Source organism: Callithrix jacchus, chromosome 7, assembly GCF_049354715.1.
Source record: "Callithrix jacchus isolate 240 chromosome 7, calJac240_pri, whole genome shotgun sequence".
In the NCBI taxonomy this organism is placed as follows: Eukaryota; Metazoa; Chordata; class Mammalia; order Primates; family Cebidae; genus Callithrix; species Callithrix jacchus.
In genome coordinates this window covers 14,847,425-14,869,619 of record NC_133508.1, presented here as the reverse complement: position 1 = coordinate 14,869,619, position 22,195 = coordinate 14,847,425, and the positions used below count along the sequence as shown (strand labels likewise).

The 22,195-nt window shown below is 46.9% G+C and overlaps 1 protein-coding gene across 25 annotated transcripts in view; it reads left to right on the top strand.

Moving 5' to 3' along the window:
• The window catches only part of FRMD4A (FERM domain containing 4A), a 696,700-nt gene that overhangs the window by 437,796 nt on the left and 236,709 nt on the right, over positions 1 to 22,195 (top strand). For 3 of the 25 annotated variants that reach the window (XM_035252809.3, XM_078329492.1, XM_035252805.3), the window contains exon 1: positions 4,131 to 4,312. The exons of 15 other annotated variants lie outside the window; for them this stretch is intronic. Coding sequence is in view for 2 of the 10 variants with exons in the window: in XM_078329487.1 (XP_078185613.1) it covers positions 4,188 to 4,229 (42 nt within the window). In the remaining 8 variants the exon portion in view is untranslated. Of the gene's footprint in view, positions 1 to 4,130; positions 4,313 to 5,151; positions 5,264 to 5,645; positions 5,973 to 22,195 lie in introns of those variants that run through there. 7 more of the 25 variants (XM_078329489.1, XM_078329491.1, XM_035252803.3 and 4 more) reach the window with 3 other exon arrangements.

The following is a 22,195-nucleotide window of genomic DNA, read 5'->3' as shown; positions in this document are numbered from 1 at the left end:
ATGGAAGCACTCTAAATTATTTAATCACAACTCTATGTTAGGGTTGGTCAGTGAACCAACATTTTGCAAAAGATTATTCGATTCATGGCCATGTATGCCTAGTGTTCCATTTTTGGAACGCCACTTAACAATGGAACATAATTTTCTCTCTTCAAATTCTTGTTTCTTGAATTTTTCTAGGTTACATAGTTGAATTTCATGCAAAAATTCAAAAATCTGTAATGTCAGGCATAAATGGGTTAAACCTTTGCAAGTAGCTGCCTGACTTCTCAGTGGTAGAATTGGCTACTCTTTGGGGACAGTCCACGGTGGCATTCTGGCTGGCAAGGCTTTTTAGCTGTGGACTCCTAGGGTAAAACTGGTGAAACAGGGAATCTTTTTCCTTTACGTTTTCATTTCCAGTAACTTAAGTTTGAATTCTATTTATTTATTTATTTTTGAGTCGGCGTTTCACTCTTGTTACCCAGGCTGGAGTGCAATGGCACGATCTCGGCTCACCACAACCTCTGCCTCCTGGGTTCAGGCAATTCTCCTGCCTCATCCCCCCAAGTAGCTGGGACTAGAGGCACACACCACTATGCCCAGCTAATTTTTGTATTTTTAGTAGAGACGGGGTTTCACCATGTTGACCACGATGGTCTCGATCTCTTGACCTCGTGATCCACCCAACTCGGCCTCCCAAAGTGCTGGGATTATAGGCGTGAGCCACCACACCTGGCCTTGAATTTTATTTTATTCATCAAGTTTTACCATGACCTATTTCTTTTCTTTTTCTTTCTTTTGTTTTACTTTAAGTTCTGGGTTACATGTGCAGAACGTGAAGGTTTGTTACATAGGTATACATGTGCCATGGTGGTTTGCTGCACCTGTTAACCCGTCATCTAGGTTTAACACGTGTGTTAAGTATTTGTCCTAATGCTCTCCTTCCTCTTCCCCTCCAGCCCCAGTAAACCCTGGTGTGTGATATTCCCCTCCCTGTATCCATGCGTTCTCATTGTTCAATTCCCACTTATGAGTGAGAACATGTGGTGTTTGCTTTTCTGTTCCTGTGTTAGTTTGCTGAGAATGATGGCTTCCAGCTTCATCCATGTCCCTGCAAAGGACATGAACTCATTCTTTTTTATGGCTTTATAGTATTCTATGGTGTATATGTGCCACATTTTCTTTATCCAGTCTATCATTGATAGGCATTTGAGTCGGTTCCAGATCTTTCCTATTGCAAATAGTGCTGCATAAACATATGTGTGCTAACTCAAGAAGATGTTAAAAAGAAAAATAAAAACATAAATAAATAAACAAACATGTGTATGTCTTCATAGTAGAATGATTTATAATCCTTTGAGTATACACTCAGCAATGGGATTTCTGGGTCAAATGGTATTTCTGGTTCTAGATCCTTGAGGAATCACCACACTGTCTTCCACAATGCTTGAACTAATTTACACTCCCACTAACAGTGTAAAAGCGTTCCTATTTCTCCACAGCTTCACCAGCATCTGTTGTCTCCTGATTTTTTAATGATCGCCATTCTAACTGATGTGAGATAGTATCTCCATGTGGTTTTGATTTGCATTTCTCTAATGACCAGTGATGATGAGCTTTTTCTCATATGTTTGTTGGCCACATAAATGTCTTCTTTTGAAAAGTGTCTGTTCATATCCTTTACCCACTTTTTGATGGGCTTGTTTTTTTCTTGTAAATTTGTTTAAGTTCCTTGTAGATTCTGGATAATAGACCTTTGTCAGATGGGTAGATTGCAAACATTTTCTCCCATTCTGTAGGTTGCCTGTTCACTCTGATGATAGTTTCTTTGGCTGTGCAGCTCTTTAGTTTAATTAGATCCCATTTGTCAATTTTGGCTTTGTTGCAATTGCTTTTGGTGTTTCAGTCACCATGACCTATTTCTGTTAGTACTTCAAATTCTTTAAATGCAGCTTTTCTTCCCTCAATTCTTATCTATTCCCAGTCCAGGCCCCCAAGCACAAAAGGTTTTGAGAGCGGTAAAGAGATCTTGTGCCAGGTAGTAGTTCTGGTTGTGGGGATACAGTGAAAACATGGCACATATACACCATGGAATACTATGCAACCATAAAAAGAATGAGATCATGTCCTTTGCGCGGACATGCATGGAGCTGTGGACCACTATCCTTAGCAAACTAACAGAAGAGGAGGAAAGCGAATACTGCACATTCTCATTGATAAATGGGAGTTAAATGATGAGAACACCTGGACAGATGGAGGGGAACAGCACACACTGGGGCTTGTGAGAGGGTGGAGGGTGAGAGGCGGGAGAGATCTGGAAGAATAACTAATGGGTACTAGGCTTAATAACTCAGTGACAAAATAATTTGTACAACAAACTCCCATGACACTAGTTTACCTATGCAACAAACCTACGCATGTACCCCTAAACTTAAATAAAAGCTTTTGTTTTTTTAGAAAAAAGCCCACAAGGATTATGCTCATTCAGCCAGGCCCTGTTCTAAGTGCTTTACATATATTAGCTCATTTAATCCTCAAAACGACCCTATAAGGTAGACAGTGTGACTGTCCACCCCCATTTCATAGATGAGTGTCCTCAACTGAGGCACAGAGAGGTTAAGAAACTTGCCTAAACTTGCACAGCTAGCAGGTGGCAAGGGCAAGATTCAAGTCCAGGCAGAATGGCCTCAGTCTGTGGCCTTTGCACAGGGCTGTGAATACTGATGGTGGCTAAGTGTTAAGAAAAAAAATAAACAAGATGGTGATACATTAAGTACCTGGGAGAAACCATTCCCCACACGCTGACTGCCGAAGGTTATCTAAGAGGAGGCATTTGAGCTAGAACCTGAAAGGCGACCAGCAGCCACCTACCCAAAGAGTGGGGTAGGGAGCAGGGACTGGCCTTCCAGGCAGAGGAAGCAGGAAATGTGAATAAAGTGTGATGAAGACCAAGAGGTTGTGGCAGGAGCAGTAAGAAGCCACCGGCAGTCTTTAAGCAGAGCAGTGATGTGATCTGAGCTCTTCCTTCAATCTGGGCTGCTGGGTGACCTGGGAATGGGTGACCACCTGGAACGTAGGGGAGTCTGGAAGAGGGTTCTGTAGCTGGAGGGTAGGGGTGACATGGATTTGGGTGGGGCTGGGTGGCAAAAGACAATACTGGATGGCCAGGAGGTCCTGGTACTCAGGACCTTATAGCCATCAGAAGGAATATGGACTTTTTTCCCTATAGCCAGGGAGTCCCTGAACCAGTTTTAAATGGAAGTTGTAGGAGCAGACCTGGGTTTTAGGAGAATCACTCCAGCTGAAGTGGAGAAGGCATCAGAGAGAGACAAGATCAGCACCCATGCACAAAGCTGCTGGAGACACCCTGGTGAAAGGCGAGGCGACCAGCGCACGCCTGGAGTCAGCAGTCACTCAGCACCAGGCACTGCTGGGATAGGGGACTGCCCTCATGACCTTTCCAGAGGTATTTACGAGGACAGGCTTGGTGACCAGGTGATCAGGTGAGGAATGAGAGAAAGGAGGGTGGGAAATGAGCCCGCTCTCCCTGTTTCTGGCTTTGGGGAGGAAGAGGGAGCCTGGTGTTTGCTGAGAGAGGGAACCTAGAGGCAGGACTGGCCAGTGAGACAAGTTCAGTTTAGGACATTCAGAAGATGTCAGTGGCCAAGGGGGAAAAGCAGTAGGTATAGAGGTGGGTAGAATTCAACAACTCCTCTCAGGATGGAAACAAACTATCAGAAGAGAAATCTTGTAGGTCTGGGCTGGGCATGGTGGCTCATGCCTGTAATCCCAGCACTTTGACTGAGGTGGGTGGATCACTTGAGGTCAGGGGTTCAAGACCAGCCTGGCCAACATGGTGAAACCCCGTCTATACTAAAAATACTAAAAAATTAGTCGGGCTTGGTAGTGGGTGCCTGTAATCCCAGCTACCTGGGAGGCTGAGGCAGAAGAATCACTTAAATTCCAGAGCGGAGGCTACAGTGAGCCGAGATGGCGCCACTGCATTCCAGCCTGGGCGACAGAACGAGACTTTGTCTCAAAAAAGAAAAACAAGTGTTGTAGGGCTGAACATTTCCTCATCGCCCATTACGACATGTTGCGGTCAAAACGAATCAGGACTAGAACTAATCTGAGTCCAGAGAAACAATACTCCCTGTGAGGACCTCAGAGCACAAGGAGATGGGCTCCAATTGCTTTACCAAAACATGAGGATTTGCACTGGAATCAGCCCCACGGACTTTAGAGAGGTACCTGGGAATCCCATTCAAACCTGGCTTCCCATTCCTCAGATTCAGATCATCAAGTCCCCACTCAGCTTGAAATAAGACAGGTAATTAAGACCAGCATGGGGAGCATGACAAAACCCTGTCTCTACAAAAAATACAAAAATTAGCAGGGTGTGGTGGGGTGTGTCTGTGGTCCCAGCTACTTAGGAGGCTGAGGCAGGAGGATCACTTGAGGCCAGGAGGGGGAGGCTACAATGAGCCACGATCATACCACCAGACTCCAGCCTGGGTGACAGAGTGAAACTGTCTCCAAAACAAACAGAACAGGTGCTCCTTAACACCAGTGTTTAACTTTAATTCCAACACTGTCTACACTTTTCCTTTCTATTGATTGTGAGGCCTTTTGAGCTGTTAAAAATTTTTGCCAGTGTTGTTTAGAAAACAAAACATGAACTGTTACTGGAAAAGGGTGTAATTTTCAGTCAGCTGGAAGATAAGATGTGAGTGATTTCTTTTTATTACAAAGTTCCTAAGTCCTCAGAGCCCACCTGTCTCCTGGAAATGATGGTTCTGGATCTACCAGGTACTAGATCAACTGTGGTGGGAGGAAATCCAGCCTCTCCTGATGGGTGCAGGTTGGAAATTAAAGAGATGCACGGATTCTAGAGAAAGTTTTTACCCCAGAAACAAGTCAGCTTTTGCTAAGTGGAGGCTCCTGCCAGCATCCCCTTTTATTTTATCACCATGTTTTGACAATTCATGAAAAAAAAAAAGTGTCTAAGAGCAAATTGAGCTCCCCAAGCGATAAACATTTAGACATACCCTGTGAATTGAGTTATTGTTCTTGGTGGGGAATCTTCCCAGAGTTTCTCTTTTTTGGAAAGAGAACGTGTCAGCCCGTTTTCCTCCCCCGGGTCTCTTGCCATGGAAGTCTCCCTCTCCCAGTCATTGTTGCGAAGCCTTGACAATAGCCCACGACTGGGTTATCCTGCAGCAACTTCCATTGAAGAGTTGAGGGGAGACTAAAATTCGAGACAATTGGACTAGATCGAGGGGTAAGAGCTGCGCCTTCAGCCAGGGAGCTGCTGCCTCCGGGTCCGCAGGGTAGGAGAGGGCCTCGTGCGGTGGCTTCGGGTGGGTTTTGTGGAGGAGCCGGGGGTCCCCCGCTTGGGGACCGCCGTGCTGGGCATCCCGCGCGCTTCGGCGGCGCGCAGCCTCATCCGCGAGCGAACTTTGTCTCGCCTGCTGGTGCGGCGGAGAGGGGCTGGGAAGCCGAGCCAGCTCTGGGGGCGACCCGGGGCGTCCCCTCTTTTTTTACAGAGGGGCGGGGGCGCGCATTGTTGTCCAGGATCTGGCGGCTCTCGGAGACCCCGCAGCGGGCGTTGGCGGCGGCGGTGGCGCGCGGTGCCCGCCTTGCAGCAGACCTAACGGCGCGCCGGGGGCTGGCTCGGGGCGCGCGGGGCGCACCACCATGCGGCGGGCCGGGTGCGGGCGAGGGGCGGGCCGGCGGCGGGGCTCCCTGGCTCCGGGCCAGGCTCGGCGCGAGAGGCGCGAGCGGGCGATGGGCTGACGCCGAGGGCCCGCGGCAGGGGCGGCGGCGGGGACGGGGCGGGGGCGCGCCAGCTCTGGCTGGGCGGCTACGGGCGCCGAGGCCGCCTAGTAGGCCAAGGGCCTGCGCCCGGGCGAATGGGACGCCCGTTCCGAGGGACCAGCCGCTTCCAGCCTGAAGTTCCTCCGCTCCTTTGGAAAAGCAAAAAATAAAAGGTAATGTGTCTTTGTTTCCCGGTGGCAGTGGCAGGGAAGCGACTGGCTGCAGCCCTTTGCCTTCTGTGTTTTCACGCTGGGCTGGGGAAAGGGACGCGCCACTGCTTCTTGACTGGGGGCCTGGAGTCGTTAATTTCGCGTATGTTACAGTTTTTAAATGCAAACCCCACGTGGGGCACATACTGTGCGTTCTGCTGCAGCCCTCCCCGCGGCACGCTCTCTCTCGCTCTCTCTCTCCCCATCCGCCTCCCCCTCCTTGGGCACCTCAGTCCCACGCTGTCCGAATCCACCCGGAGAGATTGGAAAGGACGTGGCTTTAGGCAGGCTGGGTGGGCTTTTTAAAAACCATTTTTTGGAGGTAACAGGGGAGCCCTTTCCTGGGGGTGCAGGACAGGGCGTTGCAGACAAGGGTGGCGGGGCCGGCCGCGGTCGCCGCTGCCGGGGGCTGCTAAGATGGACTGCTTTTTACGTTCCAAATGGCTGCAGCAAGTTTGCTGCAGAGAAAACGCTGGGAAGGGGAGGAAAACAGAAGGGAACCCCCCCCCCTTTAGTACGTGCTCACTTAAAATTGGCTAAATGTGTTGCTTCTATATTGGAGGCAGCTGCTCAAATGTTGGTGCACGTTGAATTCGGAAAAGATCCCCTGGTGCCGCACGGAGAGGGTTGCCTGTGTGTAACGAGCGACTCGGTGCCTTTTTCTCCAGTACCCTGTGAGCAGAGTAACTGCTCGTAGATTCAGGCGTATTCTGCGAAATTTCCAAGGGGTGGCTGTGCTAATAATAGCTCTGGCGGCGGCTTCTTAATGGACATCCTCATTCTGAACGCGGCAGCCATGCCAGCCCCCCGGGATGTGCAGCGTGCTGAGACGTGAGAACCAATGCCCGCAAAGGACTCCCTGACCCCACCATGAATGGATGCGGCGGCTCTGGCTCCCATATGAATGGAGCCTCCCGATGGAGACGCTGCTACTGCTGTTTCTGGCTTCTTTTAGTTGGAATCCTCACAGATAGTGATGAAAGGGGTTGCTTGGAAAACCTAGATAGGCACATTTCTAAGTCTGAGCTGGTCGGTGGTGACAGCCAGTTCTATTGGGCTTGGATGTGCCTTGACCTGATTGAGGGTTCAGCCGCTAGTACCCCTCTTCCAACTTCGCATCCGTAAGTCATCTGTAAGTCCACCAGCATGACTGATCTGTGGGAAAGCACCGCTCAGAGAGCCGGGGACAAGCTGCTGACTTCATCCTGGGAAGCCACTGCCGACACTGGGGAAAGTACCTTAGGAACTGGATACAGTAATGTGTCCCTTTGACTTCATGAAACTTAGCTGTGTATGCCTCGTCCTTCAAATGTGCAGCAATGTGCTTTTGCTGGGGTGGGGGGGGGTGGGCAGGAGTGAGGGGAGAGGAAGACACATTTCATTATTTTGTTTTTGGTCTTTAAATTCCATCAAGCCCATTCATAGCATTAAGCCTCGTTTATGTTGAAGTGTGACTTGGATAGGGCCAGCAGACCAAAGTCTCAAATCATCAGAAATCTGGTTTGGTTCTCAAAGTGCTACACTTGTCTCTTGCAACCTAGAAGGTAAGGACATGAGCCGATTTGTACGTTGTACTCTGTTGGATCCATTCTGTTGCAAAGGATGTTTGAGTTCATTTAGGGTGCAGCAGGAATATGGGTCCTGTGGCAAATAGATTTGAATCCACTTGGTCCTGAGAAGTTAAAAAGCTACAATTAATTGAATTAGAGGCAATATTTGGACTCGCTTTGAAATTAACACTAGATTGTCCAGCCAATGAATACAATGTGTCCTCCAGATAAGTTGGAGAGAAGTGATGACTGGTGCTTAAAGCTGTGTGGGTAGAAGTAATGTCTTAGGGGAAATAAAGGGGAACTAAATTCATTAAAGGGGAAATTATTTTAGTAGAAATGAGGATCAGAAAATCTCTCCACCTTCTTTTGTTCTGACCAAGTATGATCTGCCACTGCTATTACTATATTGTTTTAGTATTTGTTTTGAACTAATTGTATTAATAAGACTCGTTATTTATGGCACAGGGTCTCTTTGTAATTTGTAGACATTGTTTTCAAGTCTCCCGATGGCAAGTGGCTGGCGCCATTAGCATGATCCTGTCATTGGGGAAACTGAGACCCCTTGAGGTTCAGTGAGTTACTGATTTCATAATCCATGAAAACAGTGTCCCAGATGTGCACCATCCTTGATTTTATTGTCACAGCAAAGTTCCAGCCTGAGGTCAAAGGAAAAGACACACAATGAGTCCTTGTTGGGTTCTGGAACTTGGGAGAAGAGCTCTCTAGAAGAGCAGACATGCAAGAGATACCAAGGAAAGAGCTCTTGAGTCAGCCTTAAGGAGTGGATGCAAAAAGTGGGGTTGGTTTGTAATGTGGAAGAAAAGGATGTGGAAGGTTCAGGAGGTCTCATATTGAGGGGACTTGCCAGGCTACCTTTGTCTTTAAGTAAGTGTTGCACGAGACCACCATCAAAGATCATTACTGACTTTACTGCGTAAATATACCACTTGTGTTCACATTGTTTATGTTTGCATGCACACCTGTGTGCAGCATGCTTGTAGTTCACTTCATGTGTCCTGCAAGCCATATACTTACCTCTTACAAGACTTGGGTTTAGCCTGATGCATCACACTGAATGAAACTATAATGGGGCAATTTACAATCTGAAGCTTTGTTCTTAGATAGCTTTGCATATTTTTTTAAAAAGGAATAGTATAAATTTTGGAGAATTCCTAGTTCAGTATGTCAAAATGAGAAATAGACATGCTAACAGTTAGCTAGCTTATGAAGTTCTTCTAAACTACTCTCCATAGAGTATTAGAATGTCTCAGTCTGGGGTCAGCAGTGACTTCAATTCATTCGTCATATTGTTTGGATAGCACCTGATGTGATGATAACACTTGTGGCAGAAATTCTCTTTTTCGGTTGATTTGTTGTGAAAAATCTCAGCATCTTAGAAGCAGTTTCTGGGGCCTCATAGGAGGGCAATAGGGTCATGACCTTCTAATGATTCTTCTGTCTAAACCCTAAAAACTATATTCCTCTTGAGCTAAAACAGGAGCTCTCTTACCTTAACAGGATCAGCAGGTAACTCAGGCCCATGTGCCCTCGTGGCCTCCCCCAGGACACTGCATTTTTATCCATTCACCCCACCTTACCCATTTCTGATACTGCGCTATCCACTGCTCTCTAGAAATATCATGAAAGGAACAACAACAACAAAGAGATGTTGGGGACAGGCACCGTGGCTTATGTCTGTAATCCCAGAACTTTGGGAGGTTGAGATGGGCCGATCACCTGAGCCAGGAGTTCGAGACCAGCCTGGTCCAACATGGCGAAACACTATCTCTACTAAAAATACAAAAGTTGGCCAGAGATGGTGGCGGGCATCTGTAGTCCCAGCTACTCGGGAGGCTGAGGCAGAAGAATTGCTTGAACCCAGGAGGCGGAGGCTGCAGTGAGCCAAGACTGCATCATTATACTCCAGTTTGGGTGGTAGAGTGAGACTCCAACTCAAAAAAAAAAAAAAAAAAGATGTTGATGTCTCTGAAAAGTTAGGCTTTGATGTGAGAAAAGGAAGCAAAAGGATCATCACATCCATTGTGGAGGGTATGTAGATATTTTGATTTTTCCTACAAGAGCAAAATCAGAGTCAGAGAATTGGGGAATGTGGCTGCTAAAAATCTGATCTCGTGGGGAAAGGTGTGCTGGATTTTCTCTCAAGGCGTTTATTCCAGCCGTAATCAGACTCAAGTACCCCAGTACTATTTTCCACTGTTTTGTTTCAGAACATTTCATCTCAGAGCTGGAACAGTAGCTCTTGGAACTTTGGGCTTCAGAGTAACAATGGGTCTCACCGCTCTCTTCTGCAAGAAGTTTTCTGCATCAGCATAAATCCAGTTTATCAAAAATTCTCTCCACAGCAGTTTCATTTTAGCTCCCTAAATCCATCAGCTGCCACCCTTTCCTTTGTCCCATGGAATCAGCACGTCTTTCTCTTGTAAGGAATAATCTAGACACACCCTTACATTGCAAGTAACCAGCTCTACCACCAGTGGGGCATTATTCAAAAAATACCTATCACTGTTCCTCTCTTCCTTTCACAGAAGTCGATCAGAGCTGGTGCTACTGCTTAGTACATGGCACTAGTGCTTATTTAGGGGGCGTGTGTGTGTGTGTGTGTGTGTGTGTGTGTGTGTGTTCAGTTCTTAACTATATCCTTGGAAATTGGGCATTTTCTCCCCAAAGATAAACAGTCTTCCTCTTCCACTTAAAGGTGGAGATCACTGCTAAGAATAAAAGCTACGATTGTTGGAAAGTAATAGAGGACTATGGGGGATCCAGTTCAGTTCAGTGGGCTTATTACTACCAAATAATCAAGAAGAAATGAGTGGTGGTCTGAGTAACCTCCCTACAGATGTACAAGCATAACTAACTCTCATTCAGAGAAATAGCTTGTGGGATATAGCTTGTTAGGAAGTGCGATCTCTATGCTGTGTGGAGTTTTCTGGCTTTTTGTTTTAAAGGTGGATCTCCGGCCAGGCAGGGTGCTCACACCTGTAATCCCACCAGTGTGGGAGGCTGATGTGGGTGGATCATGAGGTCAGGACTTCAAGACCAGCCTGAAGAACATAGTGAAACCCCGTCTCTATAAAAATTGGCTGGGTGTGTGTGGTAGCATGCACCTGTAATCCCAGCTACTCAGGAGGCTGGGGCAGGAGAACTGCTTGAACCCTGGAGGTGGAGGTTGCAGTGAGCCGAGATCACCACCACTGTACTCCAGCCTGGGTGACAGAGTGAGATTCCATCTAAAAACAAAAACAAAACAAAACAAAAAAACAAAAGAGGAGGCTGTCCATTGAATGATGAAATACAAGAAGAAACTTGTGTGTGGTCAAGAGCATTGGTACATGCATACCCTTTGCCCCAGACTCTGACTTACATTCACATGTTCCTTGCTCCTGTCTTCCTTTTTTTTTTTTTTTTTTGAGACAGAGTCTCACTTTGTTGCCAGGCTGGAGTGCAACGTCATGATCTCAGCTCACTGCAGCCTCTGCCTTCCAGTTTCAACCGATTCTCCTGCTTCAGTCTCCTGAGTAGCTGGGACTACAGGCATGTGCCACCACACCCAACTAATTTTTGTATTTTTAGTAGAGACAGGGTTTCACCATATTGGCCAGGATGGTCTTGATCTCTTGACCTTATGATGTTGCTGTCTTCTTAGCCACTATTTGCCAGTCCATGGCTACTGCATACATTTGTTTGCAGACACTCACTACAATTAAGCACTCTCCGGACCCTGGTTGTATAAGCAAATCACCAAGTGAATGCTTCAGACCACACCCCAACATGGATCTGCTTAGACGTCAGAAACCTGAGAAGCCAGCCAAGCATGGTGGCAGGTGCCTGTAGTCCCAGCTACTCCAGGAGGCTAAAATGGGAGGATTGCTTGAGCCCAAAAGTTGGAGGCTGCAGTGAGCTACGATCGCACCATTGCACTCCAGCCTGGGCAGCAGCAGGAGACCCTGTCTCTACAAAGTAAAAGGAAAGTAAAGAAAGAAAGAAATCTGGAAAACCCCAGTGGTCTAAACACCCCAGCAGTGTTTGGCCTCTGCTGCCCAGGCTGGAGTGTAATGGTGCAATGGTAGCTCACTGTAGCCTCCAACTGTTGGGCTCAAGCAGTCCTCCCATTTTAGCCTCCTGGAGTAGCTGGGACCACAGGCACCTGCCACCATGCTTGGCTGGTTTTTCAGGTTTCTGAAGTCTAAACAGATCCAGTGTCGCCTGTTAGACCCTCCTGTGTCTAAACTCTTCTGCGTTTATACTGTGAGGTGGCTCCTCTTCCTCAGTTAGCAATACATTACCAATCTTAAAGTCCGGACTCCTGGTCCTAATGCAAAATATCAAACCTCATAATGGTACTTTTCACTTCAAAGCCAAAACCTCTCCTGGCACACTTGAAGCTATCACTCCACAATTTCCTGTGGGATTAACCTGTTCTTTGGTAAGGTTGCTTTCTTTGCAGGGCTTTTGCCTTTCTTTGCCCTTGCTGTATGGGAAAAGCATGAAAAAAAAACGGCATGTAATGGGGAATTAGATTGATAATGCATGACAGGGAACGGAAATAATAATCGGCGAGTTGCCAGGCTGTGCCATTCACAACCATAAAATGCACAATTACACCCTCGCCACATGCCTGGGAAGAAGTATATAGAAATGACAAACCTGAACTAGGAAGCCAGACAGTGTGAGGTGCTCCAGAGCTAGGCGACATACCTACCAATAGCCGGGAGTCCAGTGTTGGCTTGCCCATCTCCCTACTCCCTCTGGCCTCCCCCGATACATATCTGATATTTATTTCTCTGTTGCCCAGAGAGAGAGCAGAAGAGAGGGGAGGGTGATGAGGACATGAAGCAGACACTGAGTGCAGTACAACGGGGAGCAGTGTTCGGCCTCCTCAATCGTCTTTTATGGGGCTGCTTGAGTGTTTTGTAACAGAGGAACTACAGAGTGACCAGCAGCACAGATGTAGCCTGCAGGTCTTGGCAGGAGGGGAGAAGCATGGACAGAAGGCAGTTGAAGCAAGGGCTACTGTTAGCAAGAGCCGCAGCCATGGGCTGCCCATCACGGTCAATGCCTGGTACAGTCTACAAACCACATGCATGGGTAATCTGGGGATTATCCAGCCAATCAAACGTTTTAGAGATATGGTGCTTTAGGAATGAAAGGGGGTATCTAGATAGTTTTTGCAAATGAGGAAGAGCACATAAGCATTGAGGGACCTCGCCCTGGTCTCAGCTGCTGTACCGAGGCTGGAGTCCCTGCCTCCTGACATGGATCTGCGTGGTGCAACCTGCGATGGCAAACAGAGGGGAGGGTGGCACCATCTCACCCTGGGTTTGGTTGTCTAACTCTGCTGTGGGTTATGCGGCCTTGGGTGAATTACTGAATCTCTCTGAGACTTGGTTGCTTTATTTATAAGTAACATTCAGAGGAGCAAATGAGTTAATATCTGCAAAGCATCTAACTCTCAAAAAGTACAGGAGACTCTTTTTTCTGGAGGGATGGGATCTTGCTTTGTTTCCTAGGCTGGTCTCAAACTCCTGGCCTCAAATGATACTCCTGCCTTGGCTTCCCAAACCCTGGGATTACAGGCATGAGCTACTGCATTTGTCAAGGAGACTGTTCTAATATAAGAGATTTTGTCTTTGTATTTCCCGCTCCCCAACCTGGCTTACTTATATTACTGGAAGGCCCAAGGATGCTAACTTTGGGGGGGGATTTGAACCCCTGAAGAAGGCAGCTTGTTGTGGAAGTAGAGGTGCTACTGAAATCAATAAGGCATCCTCACTTATAAAACTGAAATGAATTTTATAGACAGAAAGTAGTATAAGTGGACGAATGTTAGCTCTGATATTTCCTAAGTGTCACTTAGCCTTTCAGAAAGGGTTTTGCAGATGAAGGCATGACCCTAGACCTTTTTACCTTGTTAGGCACAGAAAGGGTTTGTGAAGAATGGCAGGTAGCAGGATGTCATAGAGTCTTCTAGCTGTGGAAAGGGATTGGATCTATCACTGGGAGCTCATCTGCTACATCTGGGTCTCCAGGGAGTCCTGGAACATAACGGTAGAGAAGGTTGGTTGTGGGAGGGGAAAGAAGAAAGGACAGATGACTTTGCCTCTGACCTAATGTATTATATCACCAATTCTAAGAATTTCTAAAATCCTTTAATTTTCTTTTTTTTTTTTTTCCTCAAGATAGAGTCTTACTCTGTCACCCAGGCTGGAGTGCAGTGACGTGATCTTGGCTCACTGCAACCTCTGCCTCCTGAGTTCAAGGGGTTCTCCTGCCTCAGCCTCCCAAGTAGCTGGGATTACAGGCGTGCTGCACCATGCCTGGTTAATTTTTTGTATTTTTAGTAGAGACGGTGTTTCACAATTTTGGCCCGGCTGGTCTTGAACTCTTGAGCTAGTGATTCACCTGCCTCAGCCACCCTAAGTGCTGGGATTACAGGCATAAGCCCCGACGCTTGACAATTCTTTTCCAAAAATGATCAGAAGAGTTTTTATTTTGAAAAAAAAAAACTAGAAAAGGTGTAAGAATTACCAAGATTAGGTCAATGAATGGTGGTTCCATCCTTTTCTGAACAAAAAAGGCAACACTGTAATCACTCCATAATGTTCTTTGGGTACTTCCCATGTATTGCCATTAATGAGGGAGATTTTCAACTACTATTTATTTATTATATTCCACCCAACTCATTAACGCAACAAGTTAATGGCAGAAATAAGCCTAGATCATGAGCATACGGGATGCCTTTTGCCTTTTGGAGTTTTTTTTTTTTCTTTTCCATTTCATCAACCACTCAAGCATGGTGAAAATACTGGGATAGTTTCCTTGTAATACGAGAAGTCACCATGTCAATTTGCATAATATTCATCAGAAAAATTTCAAGCACTTAATAACCTTCTAAATGTTAAATAAAATCAGAATGAGAGATCATCTGTCTTCTGGAGACTGATTGAACAGGCACACACAGGCAACAGAAGAGAGACATTAAGGAAATGTGCAAACAGGGAGAGTATTTATAGAACATTATATCTGCATCCAAGCCTAGGATATATTTTCGGTGAGCTCTGAGGGACAGCTTATGGCCATCTTTTGCCTAGACAGGGTGGAGTGTGTCTGTCATTTGATGGAAAAATTATAAGCTGGTATTTGTTTGTGGTTCCTTCCTTGCTTTATTGTGGAAAATATGGCTTTTGTCATCCACAGCAATTTAGTTCGGTTGCCTTCCTGTTCCTGCAGTTGTAAATTAGTCGATATTTTGTGTTATTTCCATGCAGAGATCTGCAATTTCCAAGTGGGAGAGGTATCCAGTTACTCAGAGAATACTATTCAAAAACACAGTGCTTTGTTTCTTTATTTCTTTGAGATGAAGTCTTGCTTTTTAACCCAGGCTGGAGTGCAGTGGCGCGATCTTGGCTCACTGCAAACTCCGCCTCCCAGGTTCAAGTGATTCTCCTGCCTCAGCCTCCTGAGTAGCTGGTATTACAGGCATGCACCCCTGCACCTGGCTAATTTTTTTGTATTTTTAGTAGAGACGAGGTTTCACCATGTTGGCAAGGCTAGTCTTGAACTCCTGACCTCAGGTGATCCGCCTGCCTTGGCCTCCCAAAGTGCTGGGTTACAGACATGAGACACCCTGCCCGGCCAGCACTTTGTTTCCTAAGCAGCTGGATCCTCCTTTGCTTCTTGCCAGTGAAACTGACCCCACTCCTAGAGAACTGACAAAACTCAACTAAAAAATTTCATAAACTGGCTGGGCGCAGTGGCTAAGGCCTGTAATCCCAGCACTCTGGGGGGCTTGAGACCAGAGGATCATTTGTGGTTGGGAGTTCGAGATGAACCTGGTCAACATGGTAAAACCCCATCTCTATAAAAAATACAAAAATTAGCCGGGTGTGGTGACATGCACCCATAGTCTCAGCTACTCAGGAGACTGAGGTGGAAGGATCGCTTGAGTTTAGAAGGCGGAGGTTGCCGTGAGCCGTGATAGTGACACTGCACTACTGCCTGGGTGACAGAGCATGTGTCTCAATTGAAAAAAAAAAAAAGCATAAACTCTAAGTTTTATACTGTGGCTTTTTTGGTTTTGTACTGGATGTAGATAGAAGCCAATATGTGAGCATTCATCGTTTGTAGGAAAGATGGGATGGAGGAGCTCAAGCGCCGTGGCTTGCCCTGCTGGCTGGGCAGTGAGGATGGAGAGGACACATGGCATCTGCCCTGTGCCTTCCCAGCAGACCTTTCCTGAAGGAGCCTGTCTGTCCATCTGGCTTTGAAATGGCTGATTCTGGGTTTGGCTACTTACCAGTGTTCCCTAAGTACTATGCCCCAAAGCAGCCTCCTGGGTAGGATTCCAGAGCTTACAAATGCCTTGCTGTTTCCCTTTGTGATTACTGGTCCCACCTGTGGTTTTCTCATTACTCCTCTTCCTCTTCCTCCAAGGCTCAGACCTCATTGTCCTGTGATGTGACTCACCATGCCGGCCTCGAGCTTCCTCTTTGGGCATTGCTAGGAGTCAGCTCTTCTGCAGCTAATCTTTCCAATCAAACTTCTCCAGTGCCTCGTTCCTACATTGTCTTCCCACATTCTTTTAGGGTGAGGTGCTCGCTGCCATTGTCACAGTTTAGGGGCTCTCTTTCCTGAGTCATTGTAAAATCATCACAGCTCATCCTTTTGCCAGCTTCCTATACCCCCGCCACATCCACAGCCCCCACCCCTGCACCTGCATTCTCTATAGACCACAGTCCTTAACATGGAACAAAAGGCCTTCTTTTTTTTTTTTTGAGACAGAGTCTCCCTCTGTCACCCAGGCTGGAGTATAGTGGTGCAATCACTGCAACCTCTGCCTCCTGGGTTCAAGAGGTTATCCTGCCTCAGCCTCCCAAGTAGCTGGGACTACAGGTGCCTGGGACTACATGTGTCTGCCACCATGTCTAGCTAATTTTTATATATTTTTTTTAATAGAGACAGGGTTTCACCACAGGCTGGTCTTGAACTCCTGACCTTGTGATCTGCCCACCTCAGCCTCCTAAAGTGCTGGAATTACAGGTGTGAGCCACCACGCCCAGCCTCTATGGGCTTCTTATTTCTTAAATATCTTATGGTAACCATTACACAAGCACACACACACACACACACACACTCTCTCTCTCTCTGTCTCTTGCCTCTCCCCAACCATATTTGACTTCATCTGGACTTCAGCCTTTGCAATTGCTCCCTTCACATCGCCACGCCCCTCCCATTCCTTTCCTGCCTGGAACGCTCCTGCTCCTTTACTCTAAGCCTCCAGTGTTCCCTGCTCCTGTTCCTCCAAGCAGAGGCAAGTTCTCCTCCTCTATTCTCCTGAAGCATCCGTGCTAGAAGGCAGTCCCAGTTTGATCCCAGGGACAGGAAGGACCTGTTCACATGCCTCCCACCATCACTTTTTAGGGGTCTGACCGTATCTTCTTCATTGTTGATTACACAGCACCTAGCGCTATCCCTGGCATTTGGCAGGTGCTCAGAAATGTGACTGAGGAACTCACTGTCCCCTTGTCATTTCTCCTTTCTTGACTTGCAGATCATTTGCACAGATCTGTAGGGACTGTTTCCTACTCCAGCCAAGGGTCCCTGCCTGTGGTCAGCTCTTCTCTCTGCTAGGCAGCTCTTCTTTCTTTGCTGTTTCAATGTCAAAAGGGAAGAGAATAAGGATAGTGTGACAACTCTCTTTCTCTCTCTGGCCCATTCTTGCTCTGTCACTCAGACCGGAGTGCACAGCTCAGTGCAGCCTCGAACTCCTGGGCTTGAGTGATCCTCCCATCTCAGCCTCCCCAGTATCTGGGACTACAGGCGTACACCACCATGCCCAAAAGAAATTTTTTTGAGGTGGGGTTCTCGCTAGGTTGTCTAGGCTGACCTTGAACTCTGACCTCAGTTGATCCTTCCACTTAGCCTCTCAAAGCTCTGGGATTACAGGTCTGAGCCACCACACCCAGCTCTCTTTTTTTTTTTTTCTATGGAAGTGCTACCCTGGCAAACCCCAGCTGGCAAATGACGGAAAGTATTTGAGTGTCACAAGTTCATTCATTCGTGCATGCACCCAGTTATTCAGTCATTCTATTGGTATGCCTTGTACATTCCAGGAATGTGGCAGTGAGAAAAACCAACCACGTCTTGCCCCTGGGGAGCTTGTGTTCAAAGGGGAAGGGGCAGACAGTCCACGTGATCAATGAGTAAATGACAGAGGATGCTAGAAGCTGGCAACTGCTACAAAGAAAAATGATGCAGAGGAAGGGAAGTGTGATAAGTTGCTCTTTGAAATGCGGGGGTCTTGTAGACCCCTAGGAAAGGTGGTCACTGGGCAGAGACTGAAAGGATCTGAGGACGTGAGCCAGGAGGGTGTCAGGAGGTGGGGAGCATTTCAAGCAGAGGACAGAGTTTATCAAAGGCACTGAGGCAGGAGTGTGGCAGGGAACAGGAGGGGTTTGGTGTCACAGAGCCGTGTGGTACAGGGTGAGGACTGGTGGGAGTCACGTGGGCCTTTAAGGCTCTACCCTGGGGGGCAGTGTGGAGCTGAGGAGCCCCTGGTCCCACGGAAGCCATGCAGGGATGGTTTGGGTGCCATGTGGGGTGAGACTGCAAGGTGGGAAGAGTTGGAAGCACATTTGCAAGAATCCAGATAAGTGCTGGTGATGATGAAGATGATGATGAAAAATGTTCAGGTTCTGGATATTCTGAAGACAAACCAACAGGATTTTCTGGGGGTTTGATGTAGGATATGTGATACAGGGAAGAGTACAGAATTTGGGACCAAAAGGGCAGAAAGTGGAGACGACAAGGCAGAGCTACCATTGCCAGGAAGGAGAAGCTGTGGTTTGGGGGAAACAGATCAGGAATTCCATCTGGGACTCACTGAGCTTGGGATGTTTAACAGGGCTCCAAGTGAGGTGTGCAGAGGGCAGTTTTGCACATAATTCTCTGCAAACCGGGGTCAGGAGGCACCACAGTGGAAACACAGAGTTGAAGCTCGCCCACGTACAAATGATATTTAAAGCACAAAAGACCACCAGCTCCAGGGTTCAGTACTGAGTATGACAGCATCTGGGAACATACGTAAGCGCCAGACTTCAAATCAAAAGAATATAACCTATGAAAAATGGCTAGGCGTGGTGGCTCACACCTGTAATCCCAGCAACTCGGGAGGCTGAGATGGGAGAATCGCTTGAGGCCAGGAGTTTGAGACCAGCCTGGGTTACATGGTGAGACCTAATCTCTACAAAAAGAAGAAGGAAGAGAAGGAAAAGGAGAAGGGAGGAGGGAGAAAGGAGACAGAGGAAGAGGAGGATGAAGAAGGAGGAGGAGGAGAACAAGAGGAAGAAGAGCAGGAAGAGGAGGAGGAGGAGGAAGGAGGAGGAAAGAGGAAGAGGAGGAGGAGAAGAGGAAGAAGAGCAGGAGGAGGAAGAGGAGGAGGAGGAAGGGGAAGAAGAAGAAAAGAATTCCTCAATGTGTGAAGAATTCTGTTGAGATGTGCTATTGTACAAATTGAACCCTCAATGTCATGCTCCTGATGGTCCCTTTTTGATAATGTGAAACACATTTCTCTCTCTTATTTTATTTTATTTATTTTGTGGGGGATATGGTATTACCCTGTTGCCCAGGATGGAGTAAGTGGTGTCATCATGGCTCACTGTAGATTCCAATTCCTGGGCTAAAGCGATTCTCCCAACTCAGCCTCCTGAGTACTAGGGACTATAGGCACATGCCACCAAGCCTGGCTAATTTTTTATTTTTTTATATTTTTACTTTTTTGAGACAGAGTCTCGCTCTTATTGCCCAGGCTGGAGTGCAATGGCGCAATCTTGGCTCATCACCTCAGCCTCCTGAGTAGCTGAGATTACAGGCACCCGCTACCATGCCCAGCTAATTTTTTTAATATATATTTTTAGTAAAGATGGGGTTTCACTATTTTGGTCAGGCTAGTCTCGAACTCCTGATCTCAGGCGATCCACCCACCTCCGCCTCCCAAGGTGCTGGGATTACAGGTATGAGCCAGCTAATTTTTTAAAAAGTTTATTTTGGAGAGATGGGGTCTTGCTATGTTGCCCAGGCTGGTTTCGAACTCCAGCCCAAAGCACTGGGGTTACAGGCATGAGCCACCACACCTGGCTAATTTTTGTATTTTTTTTTTTTTTAGAGATGGGGTCTCACTCTGTTGTCTAGGCTGGTCAGTCTCGGCCTCACAAAATGTGAACTCTCATATTTAAATTGATTTATTATTATATTATTGATGTACAATAAACTATACATATTTAAAATATACTGTTGAGTATGTTTTAATATATGATTATACCAGGGAAACCATCACCACAATCAGGAATTGTGACCCTGTACTTTTAGTTCATAATTTGTGTGACACTCAGGGCTAGACACAAGGAAGGATATAAAATGTCATCACTGTCCTCGCCTCATCTATCTGTCCTGATTTAAAATTCTGGTTTTCCCTATACCATTATCTAGTCACAGACCCACTCCCTGCTCTTTTCTTCCTTATTTTTTTTTTTTTTTGAGATGGGGTCTCACTCTATCTCCCAGGTTGGAGTTGGAGTGCAGTGGCGTGATCTCAGCTCACTGCAACCTCCACCTCCTGGGTTAAAGTGATTCTCCTACCTCAGCCTCTCCAGTAGTTAGCTGGGATTACAGGCGTTTACCATCATGCCCAGCTGATTTTTGTATTTTTAGTAGAGCCGAGGTTTCGCCATGCTGGCCAGGCTGGTCTTGAACTCCTAACCTTAGGTGATCTGCCTGCCTCGGCCTCCCAAAGTGCTGGGATTACAGGCTTGAACCACCATGCCCGGCCTTATTTCCAGGTCTTTGCTGAAGGTTATGCTGAAAATACACTGCAACTTGGTTACCAAAGGGCTTGGTGTGACATGGTGACCTGCTTGCTACCAATGTCACTGGTTAAACCAGGAAGAAGCAAAGATCAGGAGTCCAGCCAGCTTCTAATCAGCTCAGATTCAGGCAGAAACATCCCTCTCCTTCCTTGGTTCATGGAAACAGCCCAAACACTAGGCTCCATTTCAGCCTTTTTTTTTTTTTTGTTACAAGTAGTCAACACAGTAATTACCTCCTGCTGAAAGCTTTGAGAAATTGTTCTGTGTCCAATTAGAATTTTTGATTTGACTAACAGATACAACATAACGTCTTTATTTCTGTGACTGCTCACTAATGATATGCACCCTGGATATATTTAGAACTCTCATTTGCCGGGCCCATTGCATTGTCTGGGACAGTATTTCCACCGAGAGGCTTGATGAGGAAGGGGGGTGCTTTTTGGGTTTGGGTGCCCTCTCCCTTGCCCTTTCCATCCCTCTCTGGCCTGACCCTCCATGCCCAGGCTTACATGAAGAGCAGCTCTAGGACTTGTCCCCTCCCGGGAGCTGCTGCCACCAGACCAGGCACTCAGGGCAGATCTCCATGAAGTGTCTGGGATGGTTCGTGGGGCAGCCAGCCAGTGTCAAAACCTCTCCCAAGAAGAATGGAAGGAGGGATCTGCCAGCACAGCTCATGCAAGAGCAAGAAGTCCCTGCCAGCAACATTCCAGCAGAACTCTTTCCAGAGTACTTGGTTATGTAAACAGAAAGGCGGCAGCCTCCAGCCCAGATGGACTGCCCTGCGTGGATGTCAGAGTTGCTGTGGAAACCTCCCCCATGGAAGCACTATGGGTCCCCAAGCTCTGCCTGCAGTTCTGCATTGGGATGAGGAGGGTTGGAGACTTCCTTTCGACCTCCTGGAGCTGGGACCCCCATGGAGGACTCATGTTTCTCCAGTTCTGAGTGACCCTGTTTCTCAGACACGTCTTGCTGTAATGCCATTAGAAGTTGGATCTGATTTTAGGGTGTTGCTGGAGTCAGCTGCCAGGGTGGGGCAGGAAGTGGCATCTGAGCATGTGGCCTTTGGGCTCAGGCACTTAAGACAGGGGCACTTTGTACCCATCGCAGCTTTTGCAAATCGGGTGGCCCAGCAGGTCATACCAACTTCATAAATGGCTGTTTTCCCACTGTGTATCAAGAGCCACCAAAGACCCAAGGGTGGTCTAGAATACTATTTTCTGCCCACACCTCCCTGGGAGGCAGTAGAGAGTACAACCATAGTAATACACAAAGAGATTGTTTATGAGGAGGGGAGCCCGTTCCCAACTCTTATCTATGTGGCTTCACCCACCACAGAGGTCAGATCCAAATGGATTCTGCTTGTCACATAGGTATGTGAATGACAAAGAATGTACATGTTCCCGAGACTGGCTTTTGGGGTATGTTTCTACAGAATAGGCAAATTAAAACATAGTTCACTGAGTGTATATTAAGTTGTATAGTACCTATATTACATAATTGCCCTTGAAATTCTGCATATAAAGATACATGCTATTTAAATATGTTTATTATTCGTATAAAATATGTCTTGTGTGCCTATTATGGCAGTCACATCATTCTAATTTAATCACACGTATTATCATTTTAATATCAATAAAATGTCTACAACTGTGAAAACTTACTGTATAATAAGACCCATGGTTGTAAATGATACTAGCTCCTTCCATTGATCACAATATAAGCAAAACTTTTTAAAATTTCATTTAAAATGACA